At 45.9% G+C, this 24,365-nt stretch overlaps 1 protein-coding gene across 2 annotated transcripts in view; it reads left to right on the forward strand.

The window, feature by feature from the left end:
* Positions 1-24,365, forward strand: part of apbb1ip (amyloid beta (A4) precursor protein-binding, family B, member 1 interacting protein) — a 156,288-nt gene that overhangs the window by 46,762 nt on the left and 85,161 nt on the right. For both annotated transcript variants that reach the window (XM_068013909.1, XM_068013912.1), the window contains exon 2: positions 20,288-20,371. In XM_068013909.1, coding sequence (XP_067870010.1) covers positions 20,288-20,371 — 84 coding nt within the window. The remainder of the gene's footprint in view (positions 1-20,287; positions 20,372-24,365) is intronic.

Genomic DNA, 24,365 nt, shown 5'->3' on the forward strand with positions numbered 1-24,365 from the left:
AATCTGTCAATCTCTGCTTTAAATATACTCAATGACTGAGCTTCCACAGCCCTCTGAGGTAGAGAGTTCCAAAGAAGCACAACCCTCTGAGTAAAGAAATTTCTCCTCATCTCTGTTACTAGTGGCTTCCCCCTTATTTTAAAATTGTGTCCCCTGGTTCTGGACTCCCCAACCAAGGGAAACATCTTACTGCATCTACCCTGTCTATCCCTTTAAGTATTTTGTTGGTTTCAATGAGATCACCTCTCATTCTTCGAAACTCTAGAGAATAGAGGTCCAGCTTCCCCAATCACTCTTCATAGGACAGTCCTGCCATCCCAGGAACAAGTCTGGTGAACCTTCGTTGCACTCCCTCCAGGGCAGTAATATCCTTCCTAAGGTCAGGGGACCAAGACTGCACACAGTACTACAGGTGTGGTCTAACCAAGGTTCTATACAACTGAAGCAAGATTTCACTACTCGTGTACTCAAATCGTCTTGCGATAAAAGCTAACATACCATTAGCCTTCTTAATTGCTTGCTGCACCTGCATGTTAGCTTTCAGTGACTTATTGACAAGGACACCCAGGTCCCTTTGTATATCTACACTTTCTAATCTCTTACCATTAAAGAAATGCTCTGCATATCTGTTCCCCCTACCAAAATGGATAACCTCACATTTTTCCACATTATATTCCATCTGCCACGTTCTTGCCCACTCATTAAGTCTGTTCATATCCCCTTGAAGCCACTTTGCATTTTTCTTACAACAGACATTCCCACCTAGAACATAAGAACATAAGAACTAGGAGCAGTAGTAGGCAATTCAGCTCCTCGAGCCTGCTCCGCCATTCAATACGATCATGGCTGATCTCATCTCAGCCTCAACTCCACTTTTCTGCCCATTCTCCATAACCCTTCAACCCATTACTAATTAAAAATCTGTTGATATCCTCCTTAAATTTACTCAATGTCCCGGCATCCACCGTACTCTGGGGTAGTGAATTCCACAGACTCACGACCCTTTGAGAGAAGTAATTTCTCCTCATCTCTGTTTTAAATCTACTACCCCTTATCCTAAAACTATGACCTCTCTTTCTTGATTGCCCCACCAGAGGAAACATCCTCTCTACGTCTACTTTGTCAATCCCTTAATCATCTTATCTACCTCAATTAGATCTCCTCTCATTCTTCTAAACTCTAGAGAGTAAAGGCCTAAACTGCTCAATCTCTCTTCATAAGACAAACCCCTCATCTTTGGAATCAATCTAATGAACCTCCTCTGAACTGCCTCAAATGTAACTACATCCCTCCTCAAGTAAGGGGACCAAAACTGTATGCAGTGCTCCAGGTGCGGTCTCACTACTGCCTTGTACAGTTGCAGCAACACTTCCCTACTTTTATACTCTATTCCTTTAGCAATAAATGCCAAAATTCCATTCGCCTTCCTTTTTACCTGCAGTACTTGCATACTAGTTTTCTGCGATTCATGCACGAGGACACCCAGATCCCTCTGCACCGAAACACTCTGAAGTTTCTCTCCATTTAGATAATTTGCCTTTCTAATCTTCTGCCCAAAATGGATAAGCTCACACTTATCCATGTTAAACTCCATCTGCCAAATTTTGGCCCATTCACCTAACCTATCCATATCCATTTGTAAATTTCTTATTTCTTTATTGCAACTTACTATCCCACCTATTTTAGTGTCATCGGCAAATCTGGCTATAGTACCTTCTATCCCTGCATCCAAGTCATTAATATAGATCGTAAATAGTTGGGGCCCGAGGACCGAACCCAGTGACACCCCACTAGTTACATCTGGCCAACCAGAAAAACACCCATTTATCCTGACTCTCTGTTTTCTGTTGGTTAGCCAATCCTCTATCCAAGCTAATAAATTGCCCCTAACCCGATGTGATCTTACCTTGTGTATTAACCTTTTGTGCAGCAGCTTATGAAATGCCTTCTAGAAGTCTAGATACTACTTCTACAGGATCCCCATTATCCACTTTGCTTGTTATATCTTCGAAGAACTCTAGCAAATTAGTCAAACATGATTTACCCTTCATAAAACCATGCTGACTCTGATGGATTGTGTTTTAACTTTCTAAATGTCCTGTTATTACTTCCTTAATAATGAATTCGAATAATTTCCCAACGTCAGATATTAAACTAATTGGTCTACAGTTTCCTACTTTCTGCCTCCCTCCCTTTTTGAATTAGGGTGTTATATTAGCATTTTTCCAATCCACTGGAAGCTTGCCTGCATCCAGGGAATTTTGGAATATTATAACCAATGGATCCACTATCTCCGCTGCCATTTCCTTTAGGACCCTAGGATGTAGGCCATCAGGCCCTGGGGACTTGTTTGCCTTCACTCCCAATAGTTTGCTCAGTATTTTTTAACTAGTGATGATGATTGTTCTAAGTTCCTCCCTTTCCATAACCTCTGCATTAGCTGTTCCTGTTGGGATGGTATTAGTGTCCTCCACCATGAAAACTGAGGCAAAATATTGATTTAGTATCTCTGCCATTTGTGTTCCCCACAATTAACTCCCCAGTCTCATCCTCCAAGGGATCAACATTCACTTTAGCTACTCTCTTCCCTTTAATCTACTTATAGAAGCTTTTGCTATCTGTTTTTTATATTTTGCGCTAGTTTTCTTTCATAATTTACCTTTGCTCTTTTTGTTACTTTTTTAGTAACCCTTTGTTGATCTTCAAACGTTTCCCAATCTTCCAGCCTGCCACTGGCCTTTGCAATATGGTATGTCTTAGTTTTTGTCTTTATGTTATCCTTAACTTCCTTGCTTAGCCATGGATATTTTTTCCCCCTCTTACAATCTTTATTCCTCTCTGGAATATATTTTAGTTGGGAGGAATTGAATATCTCCTTAAACATCTGCCACTGCTCATCAACTGTCCTACCTTTTAGTCTTCCTGCCCAATCCACTAGGGCCAAATATGTCCTCATGCTTATGTAATTACCTTTGTTTAACTCCAGAACGCTAATGTGGGACTCCAGCATCTCGCCGTCAAACTGAATTTGAAATTCTAGCATGCTATGATCACTCTTCCCTAGAGGATCCTTAACTATGAGATCATTAATTAATCCCACCTCATTACACAATACCAAATCTAGAATAGCCTGCTCTCTGGTTGGTTCCACAACATATTGCTCCAAAAAACAATCGCTAATACATTCAATGAATTCGCCCTCAAGGCTACCCTTGCCAATTTGATTAATCCAGTCTATATGCACATTAAAATCACCCATGATTATTGCTGTACCTTTCTTATAAGCCCCCAGTATTTCCTAGTTTATACTGTTCCCCACTGCGAACTACTATTTTGTATCATCCGCAAACTTGGAAATATTACATTTGGTCCCCACATCCAAATCATTGATATATATTGTAAATAGCTGGGGCCCAAGCACTGATCCCTGCGATACCCCACTAGTTACTAGTCATTAGTCACATATCGCATCTTTAACGTAGTAAAACATCGCAAGGTGCTTCGCAGGAGCATTATAAAACAAAATATGATAACGAGCCAAATAAGGCAATATCACAGAATCACAGAAATGTTACAGTGCAGAAGGACGCCATTCGGCCCATCGTGTCTGCACTGGCTCACCATATAAACAATTCACCTAATGCTCTTCTCCCATCTTCTCCCCATAACCCTGCACATTCTTCCTTTTCATAGAACAGTCTAATTCTCTTTTGAATGCCTCGATTGAACCTGCCTGCACTACACTCTCAGGCAGTGCAATCCAGAACTTAAACACTAACTGTAAGAAAAAGTTTCTCCTCATGTCACCATTGCTTCTGTTGCCATTAACCTTGAAACTATGGCCTCTCATTCTTCATGAGTGGGAACAGTTTCTCTCCATCTACTCTATCCAGACTCCTCATGATTTTGAATACCTCTATCAAATCATATCTCAGCCTTCTCTTCTCCAAGGAAAACAGCCCTGACTTCTCCAATCTATTTTCATAACAGAAGTTCCTCATCCCTGGAACCATTCTCGTGAATCTTTTCTGCACTCTGTTCTGCACTCTGTCCAATGCCTACACTTCTTTCCTAAAGTACGATGCCCAAAACTGGATGTAATACTCCAGTTGAGGCCAAACTAGTATCTTATACCAGTTCAACATAACATCCTTGCTCTTGTACTCTATGCCCCTATTAATAAAGCCCAAGATACTGTATGCTTTATTAACCCTTCTCTCAATCTGTCCTGCCACCTTCAATGATTTATGCACATATATACCCAGGTCCCTCTGCTCCTGCACCCCTTTAGAGCTGGACACTTCATCTTCCACTTGCCCGCCCATTCCACCAACTTGTCACTATCCTCCTCACAGTTCACAATGGTTCCAAGTTTAGGTCAGATGACCAAAAGCTTGGTTAAAGAGTTGGATTTTAAGGAGTGTCTTAAAAGAGGAAAACAAGGTAGAGAGATGGAGACATGTAAGGAGGGTATTCCAGAAATTAGGGCCTAGGCAACTGAAGGCACAGCCACCAACAGTGAAGTGATTAAAATCGGGGTTGCTCAAGAGGCCAGGATTAGAGGAGCACAAATATCTCAGAGGGTTGTAGGTACAGAGGGATGAGGCCATGGAGATATTTGAAAACTACAATGAGAATTTTAACATCAAGACATTGCTTAACTGGGTGCCAACATAGGTCAGCAAGCACAAGGATGATAAGGGAATGGAACTTGGTGCAAATTAATACACGTGAAGCAGTGTTTTGGATGATCTCAAGTTTATGGATGGTAGAATGTGGGAGACCAGCCAGGAGTGCATTGGAATAGTAAAGTCTAGAAGTAACAAAGGTATGAATGAGGATTCAGCAGCAGATGAGCTGAGAGAGGGGCGAAATCAGGCAATGTTATGGAGGTGGAAATAGACAGGCTTCATGATGGCATGAATATGAGGTGGTAGCTCATCTCAGGGTCACACATAACACCAAGGGTGTGAACAGATTGGCTTAATCGCAGACTGTTGCCAGGGAGAGGGATGGAGTCAGTAGCTAGGGAATGGAGTTTGAAATGGGGACCGAAAACAATGGCTTCAGTCTTTCCAATATTTCATTTCATAAGCGGTGCCCGGTCCTGTTTCCCCCTTTACTGATAGTTCTTGACTTGAGCATTTTATAAAGGATAAATCGCATAGACACAGGGTTGGGCTGAACCACAAGCTTGTTTATTAAAACCCTCCTAACACCCTGATACAAAGACGTGGTCTCTTCAGACTACTAGAAAAGATTGGATGCCCACCAAAGCTACTAAGTATCATCACCTCATTCCATGACAATATGAAAGGCACAATTCAACATGGCAGCGCCTCATCAGATATCCTGAGTGGCGTGAAACAGGGCTGTGTTCTCGCACCCACACTTTTTGGGATTTTCTTCTCCCTGCTGCTTTCACATGCATTCAAGTCTTCTGAAGAAGGAATTTTCCTCCACACAAGATCAGGTGGCAGGTTGTTCAACCTTGCCCGTCTAAGAGCGAAGACCAAAGTATGGAAAGTCCTCATCAGGGAACTCCTCTTTGCTGACAATGCTGCTTTAACATCTCACACTGAAGAGTGCCTGCAGAGTCTCATCGACAGGTTTGCGGCTGCCTGCAATGAATTTGGCCTAACCATCAGCCTCAAGAAAACGAACATCATGGGGCAGGACGTCAGAAATGCTCCATCCATCAATATTGGTGACCACGCTCTGGAAGTGGTTCAAGAGTTCACCTACCAAGGCTCAACTATCACCAGTAACCTGTCTCTAGATGCAGAAATCAACAAGCGCATGGGAAAGGCTTCCACTGCTATGTCCAGACTGGCCAAGAAAGTGTGGGAAAATGGCGCACTGACACGGAACACAAAAGTCCGAGTGTATCAAGCCTGTGTCCTCAGTACCTTGCTCTATGGCAGCGAGGCCTGGACAACATATGTCAGCCAAGAGCGACGTCTCAATTCATTCCATCTTCGCTGCCTCCGGAGAATACTTGGCATCAGGTGGCAGGGCCGTATCTCCAACACAGAAGTCCTCGAGGCGGCCAACATCCCCAGCTTATACACACTACTGAGTCAGCGGCGCTTGAGATGGCTTGGCCATGTGAGCCGCATGGAAGATGGCAGGATCCCCAAAGACACATTGTGCAGCAAGCTCGCCACTGGTATCAGACCCACCGGCCGTCCATGTCTCCGCTTTAAAGACGTCTGCAAACGCGACATGAAGTCCTGTGACATTGATCACAAGTCATGGGAGTCAGTTGCCAGCGTTCGCCAGAGCTGGCGGGCAGCCATAAAGGCAGGGCGAGTCGAAGAGACTTAGCAGTTGGCAGGAAAAAAGACAGAAGCACAAGAGGAAAGCCAACTGTGTAACAGCCCCGACAAACAAATTTTTCTGCAGCACCTGTGGAAGAGCCTGTCACTCTAGAATTGGTCTTTATAGCCATTCCAGGCGCTGCTCCACACACCACTGACCACCTCCAGGCACTTACCCATTGTCTCTCGAGACAAGGAGGCCAAAGAAGAAATTAATTTAAAGGACACCACACAACACCTTGATCGGTTAGTCCGATTTAAATCCCTCCACGGTTTAACCTCGGCTCCCACCAAAACACACAAGTCACCATGATTTATAAGCCAAACCTTTTTCAAAAAACCACAGGCAAAACCCCACATTTCTGCCCCAAACTCACTCAATTCAAAACCCAAACACTCCCAGGATTTGGTTTTTACACTTACAATCAGCCCCAAATACCCCTTGGATTTGGTTAATAACTTACAGTCCTCCATGCAATGAGAATTTGTAGGTCCACGAGCCAGGTTGACCATTCCTGACCCTTCTTCTTGAGTGCAGTGCCAAACCCTTCGATCTTGTCCTTTTTATGATGATCCTTATGGAAATATCATAAATACATCTCCTGAAGCCATCCTGTTGGATGGTCAGCACTTAGCACCTTGTAATCTCTTTCGTCTGTTACATGCCTGGTCTAGACAGATCCACTCAATGCTGATGTTATTTCCATGACCGAGAACAATGAATGCTGAGGGGGTGATAGCGAGCAGTTATAGGGAAGTAGTGACACCTAAGTTACAGTATAAAGGTAGCTGGGTGACCGTCAGGGGAGGGAAAGGGAATAGGCGCACAGTGCAGAGATCCCCTGTGGCCGTTCCCCTCAATAATACGGATACCGTTTTGGATACGGTTGGGGGGGACGACCTACCAGAGGAAAGCCACAGTGGCCAGGTGTCTGGCACTGAGCCTGGCTCAGTGGCTCAGAAGAGAAGTGGGGAGAATAGGAGAGCGATAGTGATAGGAGATTCAATTGTTAGAGGAACAGACAGGAGATTCTGTGGTCCCGAACGAGACTCCCGGATGGTATGTTGCCTCCCGGGTGCCAGGGTCAGGGATGTCTCGGATAGAGTCCACAGGATTCTTAAGGGGGAGGGGGAGCAGCCAGAGGTCGTGGTAGATATCGGTACCAATGACATAGCTAGGAAAAGGAATGAGGACCTGAAAAGCGAATATAGGGAGTTAGGTTGGAAGCTGAAAGGCAGGACGAGCAGAGTAGTAATCTTAGGATTGTTACCGGTGCCACGTGCTAGTGAGGCTAGAAACAGGGAGCGAGTGCAGCTGAACACGTGGCTACAGAACTGGTGTAGGAGGGAGGGATTCAGATATGTGGATCATTGGGATACCTTCTGGGGAAGGTGGGACCTGTACAAGAAGGACGGGTTGCATCTGAACTGGAGGGGCACCAATATCCTGGGCGGGAGGTTTGCTAGAGCTCTTCAGGAGGGTTTAAGCTAGTTTGGCAGGGGGATGGGAACCGGAGCCATGGATCAGTGGATGGGGTAGCTGTTGAACAGGCAGATACTGAGTGCAGAAAGTCTGTGAGGAAGGTTAGACAATTGACACGACAAAGTTGCAGCCAGTATGATGGGTTGAAGTGTGTCTATTTTAATGCAAGAAGTGTCAGGAATAAGGGTGATGAACTTAGAGCATGGATCAGTACTTGGAGCTACGATGTTGTGGCCATTACGGAGACGTGGATTTCACAGGGGCAGGAATGGATGTTGGATGTTCCGGGGTTTAGATGTTTCAAAAGGAATAGGGAGGGAGGTAAAAGAGGTGGGGGAGTGGCATTGTTAATCAGGGATAGTATCACAGCTGCAGAAAGGGAGGTCGTCGAGGAGGGTTTGTCTACTGAGTCATTATGGGTGGAAGTCAGAAACAGGAAAGGAGCAGTCACTTTGTTGGGAGTTTTCTATAGACCCCCCAATAGCAACAGAGACATGGAGGAACAGATTGGGAGGCAGATTTTGGAAAGGTGCAGAAGTAACAGGGTTGTGGTCATGGGTGACTTCAACTTCCCTAATATTGATTGGAACCTCCTTAGTGCAAATAGTTTGGATGGAGCAGTTTTTGTCAGGTGTGTCCAGGAAGGTTTCCTGACTCAATATGTAGATAGGCCGACTAGAGGGGAGACTATGTTGGACTTGGTGCTTGGCAACGAACCAGGCCAGGTAGCAGATCTTTCGGTGGGAGAGCATTTTGGTGATAGTGATCACAACTCCCTGACCTTTACTATAGTCATGGAGAGGGACAGGAGCAGACGGGATGGGAAAATATTTAATTGGGGGAGGGGGAATTACAATGCTATTAGGCAGGAACTGGGGAGCATAAATTGGGAACAGATGTTCTCAGGGAAATGCACGACAGAAATGTGGAGGTTGTTTAGGGAGCACTTGCTGCGACTGCTGGATAGGTATGTCCCGAGTAGACAGGGAAGGGATGGTAGGGTGAAGGAACCTTGGATGACAAGAGATGTGGAACAGCTAGTCAAGAGGAAGAAGGAAGCTTACTTAAGGTTGAGGAAGCAAGGATCAGACAGGGCTCTAGAGGGTTACAAGGTAGCCAGGAAGGAACTGAAGAATGGACTTAGGAGAGCTAGAAGGGGACATGAAAAAGTCTTGGCGGGTAGGATTAAGGAAAATCCCAAGGTGTTCTACACTTATGTGAGGAACAAGAGGATGGCCAGAGTGAGGGTAGGGCCGATCAGGGTTCGTGGAGGGAACGTGCCTGGAGTCGGAGGAGGTAGGGGAGGTCCTAAATGAATACTTTGCTTCAGTATTCACTAGTGAGAGGGACCTGGTCGTTTGTGAGGACAGCGTGGAACAGGCTAATATGCTCGAACACGTTGAGGTTAAGAGGGAGGATGTGCTGGAAATTTTGAATGATATGAGGACAGATAAGTCCCCGGGGCCAGACGGGATATACCCAAAGATATTACTGGAAGCGAGGGAAGAGATTGCTGCGCCTTTGGCGATGATCTTTGCGTCTTCACTGTCCACTGGAGTAGTACCGGATGATTGGAGGGTGGCAAATGTTGTTCCCTTGTTCAAGAAAGGGAATAGGGATAACCCTGGGAATTATAGACCAGTCAGTCTTACATCGGTAGTGGGCAAATTATTGGAGAGGATTCTGAGAGACAGGATTTATGATTATTTGGAAAAGCATGGTTTGATTAGAGACAGTCAGCATGGCTTTGTGAGGGGCAGGTCATGCCTCACAAGCCTTATTGAATTCTTTGAAAATGTGACAAAACACATTGATGAAGGAAGAGCAGTGGATGTGGTGTATGTGGATTTTAGCAAGGCGTTTGATAAGGTTCCCCATGGTAGGCTCATTCAAGTAAGGAGGCATGGGATACAGGGAAAGTTGGCTGTCTGGATACAAAATTGGCTGGCCCATAGAAGACAGAGGGTGGTAGTAGATGGAAAGTATTCAGCATGGAGCTCGGTGACCAGTGGTGTTCCACAAGGATCTGTTCTGGGGCCTCTGCTCTTTGTGATTTTTATGAATGACTTGGATGAGGAAGTGGAAGGCTGGGTTAGCAAGTTTGCCGATGACACGAAGGTTGATGGAGTTGTGGATAGTGTGGAAGGCTGTTGTAGGTTGCAACGGGACATTGACAGGATGCAGAGCTGGGCTGAGAAGTGGCAGATGGAGTTCAACCTGGAAAAGTGTGAAGTGATTCATTTTGGAAGGTCGAATTTGAATGCAGAATACAGGCTTAAAAACAGGATTCTTGGTAGTGTGGAGGAACAGAGGGATCTTGGGGTCCATGTCCATAGATCACTCAAAGTTGCCACCCAAGTTGATAGGGTTGTTAAGAAGGCGTATGGTGTGTTGGCTTTCATTAACAGGGGGATTGAGTTTAAGAGCCGCGAGGTTATGCTGCAGCTCTATAAGGCCCTGGTTTGACCACACTTGGAATATTGCGTTCAGTTCTGGTCGCCTCATTATAGGAAGGATGTGGAAGCTTTAGAGAGGGTGCAGAGGAGATTTACTAGGATGCTGCCTGGACTGGAGGTCATGTCTTACGAAGAAAGATTGAGGGAGCTAGGGCTTTTCTCATTGGAGCGAAGAAGGATGAGAGGTGACTTGATAGAGGGTTACAAGATGATGAGAGGCATAGATAGAGTGGATAGCCAGAGACTTTTTCCCAGGGTGGAAAGGGCTATCACCAGGGGGCATACTTTTAAGGTGATTGGAGGAAGGTTTCGGGGAGATGTCAGAGGTAAGTTCTTTACACAGAGAGTGGTGGGTGCATGGAATGCGCTGCCAGCGGTGGTAGTAGAAGCAGATACATTAGGGGCATTTAAGCGACTCTTGGATAGGTACATGGATGATAGTAGAATGAAGGGTAGGTCGTTAGTTTGATCTTAGAGTAGGTTAAAGGTTCGGCACAACATCATGGGCCAAAGGGCCTGTACTGTGCTGTACTGTTCTATGTTCTATGTTCTATGTTCTATGAACTCCACCAAGGTGAGGTATTCCAGACTCCAGAGCTGATAAACATTAAAAAGGTTTCTCTCCTGTTTTGACAGGAGTGAATGCTGTGGTCTGGTGACAGTTTTAGAAGTGGAAATCAAGCTTATTGGTGATGGAGAGAATATGTGATTTGAAGCTTAACTTAGGATCCTGTTGACCTTGAATGAAAGGTCTGAGAGGAGATAGGTCAGTGTCAAGGGAACTTTGTCATGAGGACTATAAACCATCGGTTGGTCTTCCTCATTCTATTCCAGAAAGCCAGGCAGTGAAGGATAAAATTGGAGCCCAATCTTTCCACACTTGATAAGCTTTTATTTCTAGAGATACATATTATAAATATCACCTCTAAATCCAACCACCACAGTTTCAGTCTGCTCCTATACATAGGAGCACAAGTGGTTAGCACCGCAGCCCCACAGCTCCAGGGACCCGGGTTCGATTCTGGGTACTGCCTGTGTGGAGTTTGCAAGTTCTCCCTGTGTCTGCGTGGGTTTTTGCCGGGTGCTCCGGTTTCCTCCCACATCCAAAAGACTTGCAGGTGATAGGTAAATTGGCCGTTGTAAATTGCCCCTAGTGTAGGGAGATGATAGGGAATATGGGAATAGTATAGGATTAGTATAAATGGGGGGTTGCTGGTCGGCACAGACTTGGTGGGCCGAAGGGCCTGTTTCAGTGCTGTATCTCTAAATAAAATAAATAAATAAAAATAAAAAAAGTGAATCCCCAGTTAATGCCCACCACCTGAATCCAACTGAATACTCAATTACTGTACAATTAATATTCCTAATGCTCAGCTAAAGAAAGTTTGAAGTCGTCCAAGATTCAATGTCACACAGGCATTCTGAAAGCTGAGGTGTTTTTGTGGGTCAGGTGAGATAATCGAGAAGTAGAGTAGGTATCATCAGCATACATGTGGAAGCTGATTTCATTGCCTGAGAATGATGTCACCAAACAGCAGCAAATAGGTGAGGAAAAGAATTGGAACAAGAAATGTTGTAAGTGTCAACTGTACAAATTTTGTCAAGATAACATGCTGTACTGATAACAGAGTCATGATGACTCATTATACAATATCTTCAGTTACAAGATTGTCAGTTCCCAGTTCTTAATCAAAGGCTCAAGGACACTTGAATACTTCTTTGTTTGGTTGGGACCACCAGCTTTAATATGTAGTGACTTGCCATCTTGACTGAATACTAAAATCACAAAAGGAATTTAACCACTTTGTTTAGATTACTGAGAGGTAACCCTCTTCAGTTGTACAAGCTGTACAGCAGCTATACAGCCAGAAACCCACAGGCATTGAATCCAACATAAGTGCCAGGAACATCCTGCTGGTGATTTTCAGTACCGACTTTGCCAAAGTCAACACTGCTCTGAGTCATTGAGAGGCAGATTTTGACAAAGAGGTCAAATTCTGTGATGACTTTACAGAAGAGGGAAGAGAAAAGATACACCGGATATATCCAGATAAGTAGGATTAGAACCACCATGGAAAAGCGAGCTCAGAGATGGACAATAGTTCAAGAGGATTGATAGGTTAAAGATGCTTTTAGAGTAAGGGTCAGGAATGTAGTTGGATTATGAGGAATCAAATTGCACTAGGAGGATGTCGAGAATTAAGGAAAGAGAGAGGAAAAGTAACAGAAGCAGTTGCAGAGATGGTCTCAATCTTAGAGACAAAAAATTCTTTGATTTTCTTGCTTTTGAAACGAGGTGAGCACGGAGACATGGGAAGGGAGTTTAAGGAGGTTATGGAAAAGGTAACCCTAGGGTTGTCTTTATCCTCTAGGATAATTTGGCAATTGTAAGCAATTGACAGAAGAAAATGAGGCACAGTAAAGGTTGATGTAGTCAAGTCAAATTTAATTGATATAATTGGATCAATTGACAACCGATAGAGTGATTTCATCTCACACATTGCAGCCCGGGTTTTAACTCGCTCCTTGTGACTGGGGTCAGGGCGAATGATAAGTTTGCATATGAAGCCTGGAGAGATTTTAAATCCCAGGCCTCATTTATATGTGTAAGGTCAGACTGCTGCCTGAATCTGGCAGAAATCACTACCAGCAGAAGTGAAATCATGAGTGGCAGGATACCTCCACCAGAGACCTGGGGGAATGAACTCTGGCACAAGAAAAGTCCATTGGCATGTTCTGGGAGGTGAATCTCCATTGTTGGCGGGGGGGGTGCAGGATTCAAAGCATGGGGGGCCCCAGATTCCTTGCATATTACGGAGGAGCCTCTTCTTGGCCCACAAGGGACCTCATGTAGCCCTGTTTGCTGTTCCTGGCAGGTTAGGCCTGGTAGGGAAACCACCACTGTTCTCCCGCTCTAGCCTCAGGTTAAAATGTTAGATTAGGACTCAACTATGTCATCGGAGTTCGACCTGCATGTTAAAGAGGACCCTGCCAGTTTGGAGTGCGTGAGCTTGCAATTCAAAATTTGAGTCAGTCAGTTTGGGGCAGGAAAGGAGCGGTAACTAAAATGGAGGTGATTAATTCAAAGCAGACCTGAATAATTATTTTACAATATCCTTGCAGAACCTTTGATTCCTTAATCTGTACAAATCTAATTCAAAGTTTGTGCACGCGCTTTGTTACATGACTTCAGTAGTTCTCCCATTTCCTGTTTTTTATTATTGTATTTAAATGTCAAGGTTAATACAAACAAGCCAAGGCCCCGCCTGCAGTAACATGTATGGATGAGGAACGTGGTCCAAACAAAACTAAACTGAACCGAAACATCCATTATTTAATTTATATCCTCTGCATGTAAGGTATGCTTGCTGTTTGCCCATCGGCATACTGCAGTGCTTTAGGTAATGCTGGCTGAATTTCATTCATTCTCCATGCCCTGGCTTGTTCAAAATGTACCAGAGAAAGTACAGTAGCTTCAACAAAAATGCAAGTTGCTCAATAAGGTTGCGCAGTGTAAAGAAGAAGTGTGCATTCATTTGCTGTTATCTCAAACCGTCCTCCTGTCTTTATTAATGAGACCATTGTCTCATTATTAATTCTGTTGACCTAACTACGTGTTGTTATTGAATTGCATTTGAAGGTGAGATTCTTTTTCTAGCATTGTTTACTGCTTTTATTTGCATAATGGTATGCATAGACCCCTGGCTGATTAGGATCACAGTTAGAGAATGGTGAACTGTTTGCTTTTCCAACTTCCCCTTGATGCCGAATGTCGAGAATATTTTTGTAAACTTTTCTAAAAATAATAGCGAGGTTAATTGCCTTACACTTTCTCCTTTCTCATTTTCTTTCCTGTGTGACACCAGTACCTATCAGAACCACGTAGATAAAGGTAACAACAGTTGCAAGGGATGTTTGACAGCTTCTTTGAGCCACAGAATTTATGCTGAAAACTACATGAATACAACAGGTTTTGAAAGTTTTCAGTGGAGGCGGCCTCCTTGCAGCAGACCAGGGAGTGGTCATCAGCACCAGAGGCTCTGTGCCCCAAAGCGAGGGCTGCGGGCAGGCAAAGCCACACCCGCCGCCCGAATAATAGGGGTTTCCTCTCCGTTTTGAGGAGCCTAACGGCTTCGTCCATAATAATTTTTACTTTAAATACACACCTCTGAGGGCACCTCCATGTTGAGGCGCCCTCACGGTCCCGACCTGTCTCAGCAGTGCCCACCTCTCGCAGTGGGGTTGCCGAGGTTATAGAATTGCCAGCTCTCTGATTGGTCGACAGCATTGAGAGCCCAACTGGTGTCCTTAATAGGACAGTGAGCATGTAGGCAGCCAATAAGGAGGCTGCCTCTGGGAAGATTGTGCCGGAGGGTGCGCAGCTGGCAAGGGCGGGCTTGGGACTCCCATTTGGTCCCAACATCAGGATCCTGAAGCCCATGGTAAAATCCAGCCATTTAAGTGGGTAGTTTGGAAACCAGAGGTACATTAGATGGTTTCACATGACTTTGGGGTCAACAAAGGTCCTGAGAATAACCACTGTAATTGCGCTAAATACAAATGTACCTGTGTTTAAAAAGGGGCCTTGGAGTGTATTACAATCCGATTTTGAGGTTGAGGCGACAATATAGCTGGAATTTTACTGGGCGGTTTAGAGTGAGTGAGGCAATAAAACGGGAGGAAACTGCATTTGGCTGGAAGTCCAGTGTCTTGAAGTTGCTTCCAGATTTTACCAGCAGCAGGAACCTTGTAGGGCGGACTTCTAACATCAAGGCGGTGGGACACCAATTGAGGCCAATTAACTCCAATTTTATGGCGCATTTTTAATTTTATCAATGGCACACAAGGACCATGGGGCTTTGGAGTCCTGCCTGGTGGAACATGGTGGCAAAGAAGCAGGGGACAAGTGCTGACTCTCTGACAAAGCCATCAGCAGAGACAGCATGTGGTGGCAGGAAGGGTGGTGCACACAAGGACCTGCTAGACATTGGCAGAAGGGGGGGAAAGGTGCCAGGACTGTGGGGGCACGTGGTCAGGGTCATATAGGAGCTGTGGCACTTGCCCCAAGGAGAGGTCTCAGGGACAGGTTTGTGAAGGTGTGGGGGGCCATCCTGGTAGACGGCATGGAGTCAGAGAGAGACATGCCATGGGCCTCATCCACCCAGGCCTCATGGCCCCTGTTGAGGAGGAGGGGCAGCTCAGAAGAAGAGAGGTCCAGGCACAGGCAGGGCACGATCATCAAGAGGTCCAGCCTTAGGGTGGGCACAAGGCAGAAGGGGACAGAGGGGCACACCAACACTGGGTGCCTGTAGAAGAGCCTATCCCCGGGAGAGAGTGTATCACCCGAGGCTGAACCTTCTCCAAATGTCTGAGTGGCAGTGTCAGTGGAGACTGCAGCTATCCAGGGAGGCCTTCACTGATCTCAGCTCATCTTGCAGCATGATGCAGAGATCTGTGTGGGTTGGTGACCACCTAATGCCAGTGGCCCTGAAGATCACTGTGGCTCTCAACTTCTGCACCTCCAGCTTGTTCCAGGAATCCACTGGAGACATGTGTGGGATCTTCCAGCCTGCAGCCCATCGGTGCATAAAGGGGTTGATCAATGCCATGTTCAAGCAATGCTGCACCGATCCAGAAAGTCAAGTGGAGAGGTCCACCGGCTTCGGGGCCATCGCTGGATGGGCCATCCCAAGTGCAAGGTGTCATCGACTGCATGCATGTGGCCATCAAGGCTCCTACAAACCAGCCAGTGGTCTTCATCAAAAGGAAGGGCTTCCATTCCATCAGTGTTCAACAGGTCTGCAACCACAAAAAGTGCATCATTCGGGTGCATGCACAGTTCCCAGGAAGCAGCCACAACACCTATATACCTCAGCAGTCCCAGATGCCACATCTTTTCTGGCCCTCCATGCACCTTCAAGGATGAATTCTTGGAGTCAAGGGTTGCCCACTAAAGACATGGCTACTCACGCCTGTGAGGAGCCCATACACAGATGTAGAGGAGAGGTATAGCACCTGCCACGGGTCAACCTGAGCGACCATCGAGCAGGCCATTGGCCTTCTGAAGATGTGTTTCAGGTGCCTGGACCGATCCAGTGGAACCCTTCAATATGGCCCATCAAGGGTGTCGCATATCATGGTGGTGCGCTGTGCACTGTACAAACTGGCACTTCAGAAGGGAGCAGCATTGAACAATAAGGACTTAGCTGATCATGAAACCACCTCCGATGATGAGGATGTGGAGGAGCCAGCTGACCAGGTGATGTAAGATGAGGAACCCTTTGGACCACAGGCAAGGCACAATGAGATACACGCAAGGGAGGCTCGGGACATCCTAATACATAGGTGTTTCCTGTGACTCTGTGCCCTCTCAGAAAGTGCCAATAAAGACTTATCCTTTAATTAGTCCTGCTGTCGCCCACTTCATTTTGCCCTCCATCGCCCAGGTGCACAGTGCACAGTGGCATGACTGAGGAGCTGAATGGACGTGCCTTAGTCTACCGCTTCAAGCCCATTGAGGGAGCAAGGGTGTAAATGAGATCTCACTGGGCAGCAAGAATTAGAATGAGAGGCATCAACAGTGAGTGAAAGATTTAGTGAGGCAAACAACAGAAACGAGACTTAACATCTACAGATTGAATTACCCGAAAACCCCATGTACAGCGAGATGCCTTCTTCCCTCTCTTCCGACTGCTCCAAGATGCTACCCCTGTGCCTGCGGTGGAGGCAGGCTGCTGATCATACTGCCCTGTGGCTTGGTAGCCATCCCCTGGCTGCCCGAGGCCTGGAGGATCCCGGCATGTTGAGGGGCTCCTGCCCAGGTACAGGACCCTCATCAGCACAGCTTCTTGAGGCGATGGTGTCACTGGCACCCAGGAGCGCCCTGAGAGGAGCCCCCAGAAACGTCTGCTCCTCCTCCCTTGCAAGGCACACTTGTACCTTGCTGCTGACCTGAGAAGGAGCTGGTGAAGAATCCAGGTGTCTCATGCTCCTTTCACCTTACCACCAATGCATTGAGCTCAAGGACAAGGCGATGGCATGCAGATCTGCGCGCATACCCAGCATGTGTGGATGGTTGGAGCTGGCTCTCCATGAGGGTCACCAATCTCTCGATGGAGGAAACCAAGCAGGCAACCAACAGAGACATGGCAGCACTCATGACTTGGATGGACTCCTCCATCATCTGTTCATAGCTGCATATAGCCTCTGGACGCTCCACCATTACCTCTCACTGCTGCTGCAGCAGCAGCAGTTGCCATGTTGCTGCCAACTCCAAAGGCACGTCATCAGCCTGGGGCTCGGCATGGGCCTGGTCTCCCACAGTCCTCTGACTGTCAGTGGCCTTGGCTATCACAGCCTCTGTAAGCTGCTCGGGTGTGTTTGTGCTGTGCTCACCAGCATGTGACGCTGAATCTAATCGCAAATTCATATCCACCGACGTAAGAGTTTCTGTGCTGGTGGAAGGTGAGGTGAATGATGTGACAATGCACCCTCTGAGGGATCCCTGTTCCTCCTCAGAGGTGACCGGCTGGTCCTCAGTCTCTTGAGCTGTTTGTACTTTGGCTTGACCCAGACCTGCATGTGGGAACCTAAACATTAAGAGCTTCCCATTTCCTCATCCAAACCATTCCTGCTGTGGATCGCCATGTGTCCTGCATTAGTCACATGAGTACTGTGCCTTGTGTGTGCTAGATATATCCTTGCGCACCTGCACTCGTTCTCTCGCCCTCTTGGGTTGGCACTCTCGTCTCGCCATCAGCAATTGCATGGCTGCCTTGGTGCTCTGCCAACTCCAAGGCCTCCTCTTCCATGGGGGTGAGGATGTGGAGGTACAGCATCCCTCCATTGGTCTTGGCCCTCTCTTTAGTGTTGGGTGCCATCTTTTCCTGCAAGCACAAGCAGGAAGGCTGTCAGTTTCTCCACAGAGGCAAGCATAATACCGATGCTGGTGGGGGGCCCAGTGGTGCATGATGGGGGCACACGAATGCCACCTGCATACAGCTACTCTCGAGGAACTTTGTGGGGGATCACCAAAGACAGATGGGCACCTCTCACGGAAATGCAGCCATGCCTCTGACAGGATCTGCTGCTGCCTCACCTCCGTGCCCCCGACTGAGTGGTCACTCCCTCTCACATTACCACAATACAAGCCCCAAAGGAAAGGAAGTATGGAGTACTCATCTTGGCAGACTGAATGACATGCATGCATCACCGGATCCTGGTTCAGGGGGCTGCTGACCTCCTCTGCAATCCCCGTCCAGGCTTGCTTAGTCAGGCAGGGACTCTCCTCCTCCTGTCCCTTGGGAAGAGGAAAGCATTGCCCATGCAGTCTGAAGGAGAATCGGCAGGGAGGCATCGCTGAACCATGGGGCCACCCTTTGTCTTCCTTCTGCCATTTTTGCTGTACCATTCCAGTGAGCTCCTTGGTTGGTTTGGGACTTCAGCCTCGCCTTCCTTAATTGGCCGACCATCTCAAGATCGTGCGCGACCAGCCACTTAAGGAGAAAACGGAAACGGCACCCACGGTGTCGCTGCCGTGACCTTCACCCTCAGGTCAAAGTTAAACCCCATGTCACAGAAACAAAATTGAGGGTTTTTTTAAACTTAATTTGATTTATGAAGTTCGATTGCAGCCTTGAACCCGATCGCATATTTCTATAAATGATATTCAATACCTACTTGTCATCAAGTGATTTAGCAGCCTGATTCATTTGAGACATTTTGATCTGATAAAACTGGGAAAGGTCCAAGCTAGTGGGCAGATGAAGAAATCAACAGTACACAGCACAGAGTCAGGAAACCTCTGAAGTAATAAAAAATGTTCAGTGTATACAGAAACTCCCTCCAACTATATTTGGTTGCATACTTCTGTATTTTAATGCAGTCTAATTTATTTGTTGGCGGGGGATGGGTGGTGAATATACTGTACTTGTCTTTGCTAAAGGGAACTGTCGGTGTTGCATCACTTCTTACATAGGATGTGGGCATTGCTGGCGAGGTCAGCATTTGTTGCCCATCCCTAGTTGCCCTTGAGACATGCACCATGTCTATGGTTAATGACGATACTCAGAACAGCATTAATTGCTTAAAACATGTTGGCTAAATCATTATTAAGAAATCTTCTGTTGCTGCAGCATATCAAGATTTCATATCAACAGTTTTTATTTTATACCGTTTTGATTTACCTCTGTGGTATCATGCTTTAAAAAAATGACACTTGAAACTGGAATTGTTCCCTTTAGAGAGCTAAAGATACACATAATAACAGCTCAGTAGAAGTCCTCACTTTACAGAAGGTTATTCAATTAACAGAATATATAAGTTGAATTATCTGAAGTGTTTTATGACACCATTCTTTTTAATGAAGTAATGAACTGTGGTCAATCTTAGTGCATAATATTTTACAATAAACATCCATGTCACAGAATTCTTTAGTTAATTTCCTATACTGTATCAAAAATAGCTTTGCATATTCGTATTTTTGAATCATCATATTCACAACCATGAAGCTGCTCCTGCAGTAGCTCAATATGATATGACACCAAGCAGAAAACTCCCAGATCAGTCCCTGGCCATTAGTCAGTTAGCTGATCTCAGCCAGAATAGCAGTTTGGGAGCTAAATGACACCAGTATTCCTGGGCTAGGAAGAGGAAAATTTAGTCAGGATTTCTACTCCTGACCACTATCCACGATTCCTGCTGGAGTGTGTTGACACGTTGGATGAAATCAGGATCAAACTCTGCAGTGATATCTTCTCTATGGTCAAATAACCTTCTCACTATCTGACATGAAAAATGGCTGCTTTGGCAAGGTAACCAAGGGGCTATTGGTCCATGTGGAACTGTACCCCAGAAAGAGTCAGCGCCTTCAAGAGAAAAATTGGAATTAAAGAAAAGTCATCTGTTTAGTTTACACTATTTGATATTTATTCTTGATACAAAGAGACTAAAATCAGCTAACTTCCTAGCAGGGCTTTGAACATCATGTATCAGTTCCTGTATTGATTGACTATTTTGGAACTTTACAGATGGAGTCCGGAAGAGGAAATGCCTCGGATGACATAGATGCCATGTTCAGTGATCTCTTAGGAGAGATGGACCTGCTGACACAGGTTAGTTGTGTTTTCAAATGAGCAACATGTGGTAACCAAAGGGTCAAACTCAACAGTAGTGGGGCAGAAAGATTGTGATGGTGAGGAGAGAAAACATTTTATTAGACTGTTTACATTCTGGTTTGAAAGTGAAAGCATCATAAGCCATACACCCTGATTACACGTTAGCCTCAGAGTTGGCTGATTTTAGTAAAGCGATCTTCTTTTCATCAGTAAGTGATTACTTTTTGCATTGGGGAGGGAGCGAGATGGAAGAGTTACACATCACTTTTGTCACTGTGACATCAGAGATATGTAATACAGTTACCTGGTTATTTTTTCAAAAGTAATTACAATTGCATTTATATATTCAATTATGATATGCCAGTTGATTCAAAGATTAGTAAAAACATACGAAATGTTCTCTTTCTACATTGCTTCAAATAAAATAACTACTTCGTCATTTTAACAAAAACATGAAGTAGAAAGATTTTCTAAGCACGTTTTCCAAAAGATTGCATTGCACCATTTTACATTTAGATCTCAATATCAGGAAGGTTTGCAAACAATTTCTCGCACATTTCTGTGAGTGATTTAAAAGAACATTTGGTGAAACAAATTGCTTCTCTGCCCTTCATCTAGTAAATACTAACTTCTCTCAATGTTGTTCCAAGCTGTTAGTACAAGTTTTGGCAGGTTTCTACCCTGACAGCTGTTTGGTATTCTACATTCTGAGTTTGATGTGGGGTTGAATTACTTTTGCAGACCTGATATTCCTTAGTGGGATTATTTTCCATTTTTTCAGACTGGTATAAAACAGATATAGTCAACGCGTCTAAATCTTGCTCTCATTAATATCCAACATCATGTTCCTTTCCAGAATGTCACTTTAGGAAAAATAAAAGCTGGGCAAATCAGCCAGTAACTGAGTCTTCTGTGTATCTGGTTTAGATTCAGCTCTTTTTGTCCCTCCCCAATCATTCCACTGACAGACAAAGGAAACATTGCCAGCAGACAAATTCTTAAAACATGCAAGTCTTCAGATTTGATTTCCTTCCACAAGCCCAGCAGCAGCCAATAGATGCTTAGGAGGTACTTGGTTCACCTCTATTGCCCTGCAGTTCAATGCACTAAATCGATGCAATTGATGGAACAATATAAATGCCATAACTTCAGTGGAAGATTGGCAGAAACACCAGAGGATTGACGTAAACGATGGTTTACAACATTTCTGTAGGCTTTCCACCAATTCCAGCAATATGGTAGGAGCTCAGGAGAACTCTGGGGAATGTCTACTCCCGTGATGTTTTCTGCTTTTGTTCAATAGTAATGATCGTAGAGGTGTAGTTAAAATGGCAGTAAACCTGGTGATCAACTGAAACCATTAGGGTTTTTTTTGCTTTTCTCTGCACCAGTCTCTGGAGCAACTTTCTGAGTGCTTGCTACCAGCAAAGAAAATTGCTTACCACCAGCACAAATTTTTAAAATTAATTCTCAGGATACAGCCGTCAATAGCAAGGCTGGCATTTATTACCCGTCCTCAGCTGCACTTAAGAAAACCATGGTGTGCATCCTCCTTGAACCACTGTAGTTCATGTGGTGAAGGTACTCCCTCAGTGTTGCTGGTTAGAGAGTTCAAGGATTTTGATCCTACGATGATGATTTTTTTTTCCAAAAATATACTTTATTCATAAAATTCTGTAAAAAATGCATTACAAAACAGGTCAAAACAGCATCGAGTTGACATTCCAAAAAATGCAAAAGAAATCAGTTTTCTTCGATACAGGAGTGAGTTGCCTCACAACCCTTCCATTCCATTTTACGAGCTATGTACATTTTACAGCAAACCCATATTTGGTGTATACAGCCCGAGGGGTTTCCCATGGGTCCAGCCCCTCAGTTCACTATGGTGGGAGGACCTTACACAGTGGCCTTTCCCCATTGAGCCTTCGCAGCAGCTGCCCCAAGCTTTAGTGCGTCCCTCAGCACGTAGACCTGGACCTTGGAATGTGCCAGTCAGCAATACTCGGTCGTGGACAACTCTTTGTGCTGGAAGACCAGCAAGTTTCGGGCAGACCAAAGAGTGTCTTTCACCAAATTGATGGTCCTCCGGCAGCAGTTGATGTTTATCTCGGTGTGCGTCCCTGGGAACAGCACGTAGAGCACAGACTCCTGTGTTAGAGCTGCTTGAGATGAACCTCGGCAAAAACCACTGCATCTCTTTCCACACCTGCTTTGCAAAGACACATTCCAGAAGGAGGTGGGCAACTGTCTCTTCCCCACCACAGCCACTTCGAGGGCAGCGTGTCGAGGGAGCGAAACTCCAGGCGTGCAGGAAGGATCTGACGGGGAGGGCCCTTCTCACCACCAGCCAAGCTACATCTTGGTGCTTGTTTGAAAGTTTTGGTGATGAGGCATTCTGCCAAATGACTTGGCAGTCTGTTCAGGGAACCATCTGACCGGATCCACCATCTCCTTCTCCCATAGGGCCTTGAGGACATTCCGTGCAGACCACTGCCTGATGGATTGGTGGTCAAAGATGTTTTCCCGCAGAAACTTCCAACTGGATGGAGCATTCCGTGACAATGTGACCAGGCCCATCCTTCGTAACACCGGGGACAGATAGAACCTCAGCACATAGTGACACTTGGTGTTTGCGTACTGGGGCTCTACGCACAGCTTGATGCAGCCGCACACGAAAGTGGTCGTCAGGATGAGGGCGACGTTGGGTACATTTTTCCCACCCTTATCCAGAGGTTTGAACATCATGTCCCTCCGGACCCGGGCCATTTTAGATCTCCAGATAAAGCGGAAAATGGCTCAGGTGACCGCCACGGCGCAGGAATGGGGCAAGGGCCAGACTTCTGCCACATGCAACAACAACATGAGCGCCTCGCACCTGATGACCAGGCTCTTACCCACAATGGAGAGAGATTGCTCCTCCCACAGTCTCAGTTTATGGTGTTCCCTGGCTACTCGCTCCTTCCAGGTTTGGCGCATGTCCCCGCCCTTCCAAACCATATCCCCAGCTCCTTCAGGTAGTCTGACTGGACGGTGAAGGGGACAAAGGATCAGTTGGCCCAGTTTCCAAAGAAGATGGCCTCATTCTTGCCGTGGTTGACTTTGGCTCCCAAGGCCAGTTCGAACTGGTCGCAGATGCTCATCAGTCTGCGAATGGACAGCAGGTCTGAGCAGAAGACGGCGACGCCATCCATGTACTGGGAGGTTTTAACCTGAGTGCCTCCACTTCCTGGGATTGTCACCCTTCTTATGCCTGCATCCTTCCTAATGGACTCAGCAAAGGGTTTGATACAGCAAACAAACAAGACAGGGGAGAGAGGTCAGCCCTGTCTGACTCCAGATTGGATCAGGAAACTTTCTGATTCCCACCCATTGATTGAGACTGCACTACTGATGTTTGTGTAGAGCAGTTAGATCCAATTGCAGATTCCCTCCCCAAACCCCATTTTGGAGAGCACGTCCATCATGTAGGTGTTCAATATCCTGTCAAAAACCTTCTCCTGGTCCAAGCTGATGAGGCAGGTGTCCACCCTCCTGTCCCGTACATAAGCGATTGTATCCCTGAGTAGTGCGAGACTATCAGAGATCTTCCTGCTGCATACAGTGCATGTCTGGCCAGGGTGAATCACCAACTCCAAAGCAGACTTGACCCGACTGGCGATGACTTTTGACAGAATCTTGTAGTCAACATTAAGCGGTGAGATGGGCTGCCAATTTCTGATTTCCCTCCTCTTCCCCTTCCACTTGTAGATGAGGGTGATGATGCCTTTCCTCATGGATTCTGACATGCTGCCAGCCAGATGCATACTCTCGTATACTTCTTGCAGGTCTGGGCCGACCCACAGAGCCGAATACAACTCGACCGGTAAGCCGTCACTTCCAGGAGTTCTACTCGTCTCAAAGGACCTGACAGCGTTTGTCAGCTCGTCCAGAGTTAGCGATTTGTCCAGTCTCTCCCTCATGCTGTCATCTAAGACCTTCATGATAGATGACA

The sequence above is a fragment of the Heterodontus francisci genome, chromosome 2 (genome assembly GCF_036365525.1).
Source record: "Heterodontus francisci isolate sHetFra1 chromosome 2, sHetFra1.hap1, whole genome shotgun sequence".
NCBI lineage: Eukaryota > Metazoa > Chordata > Chondrichthyes > Heterodontiformes > Heterodontidae > Heterodontus > Heterodontus francisci.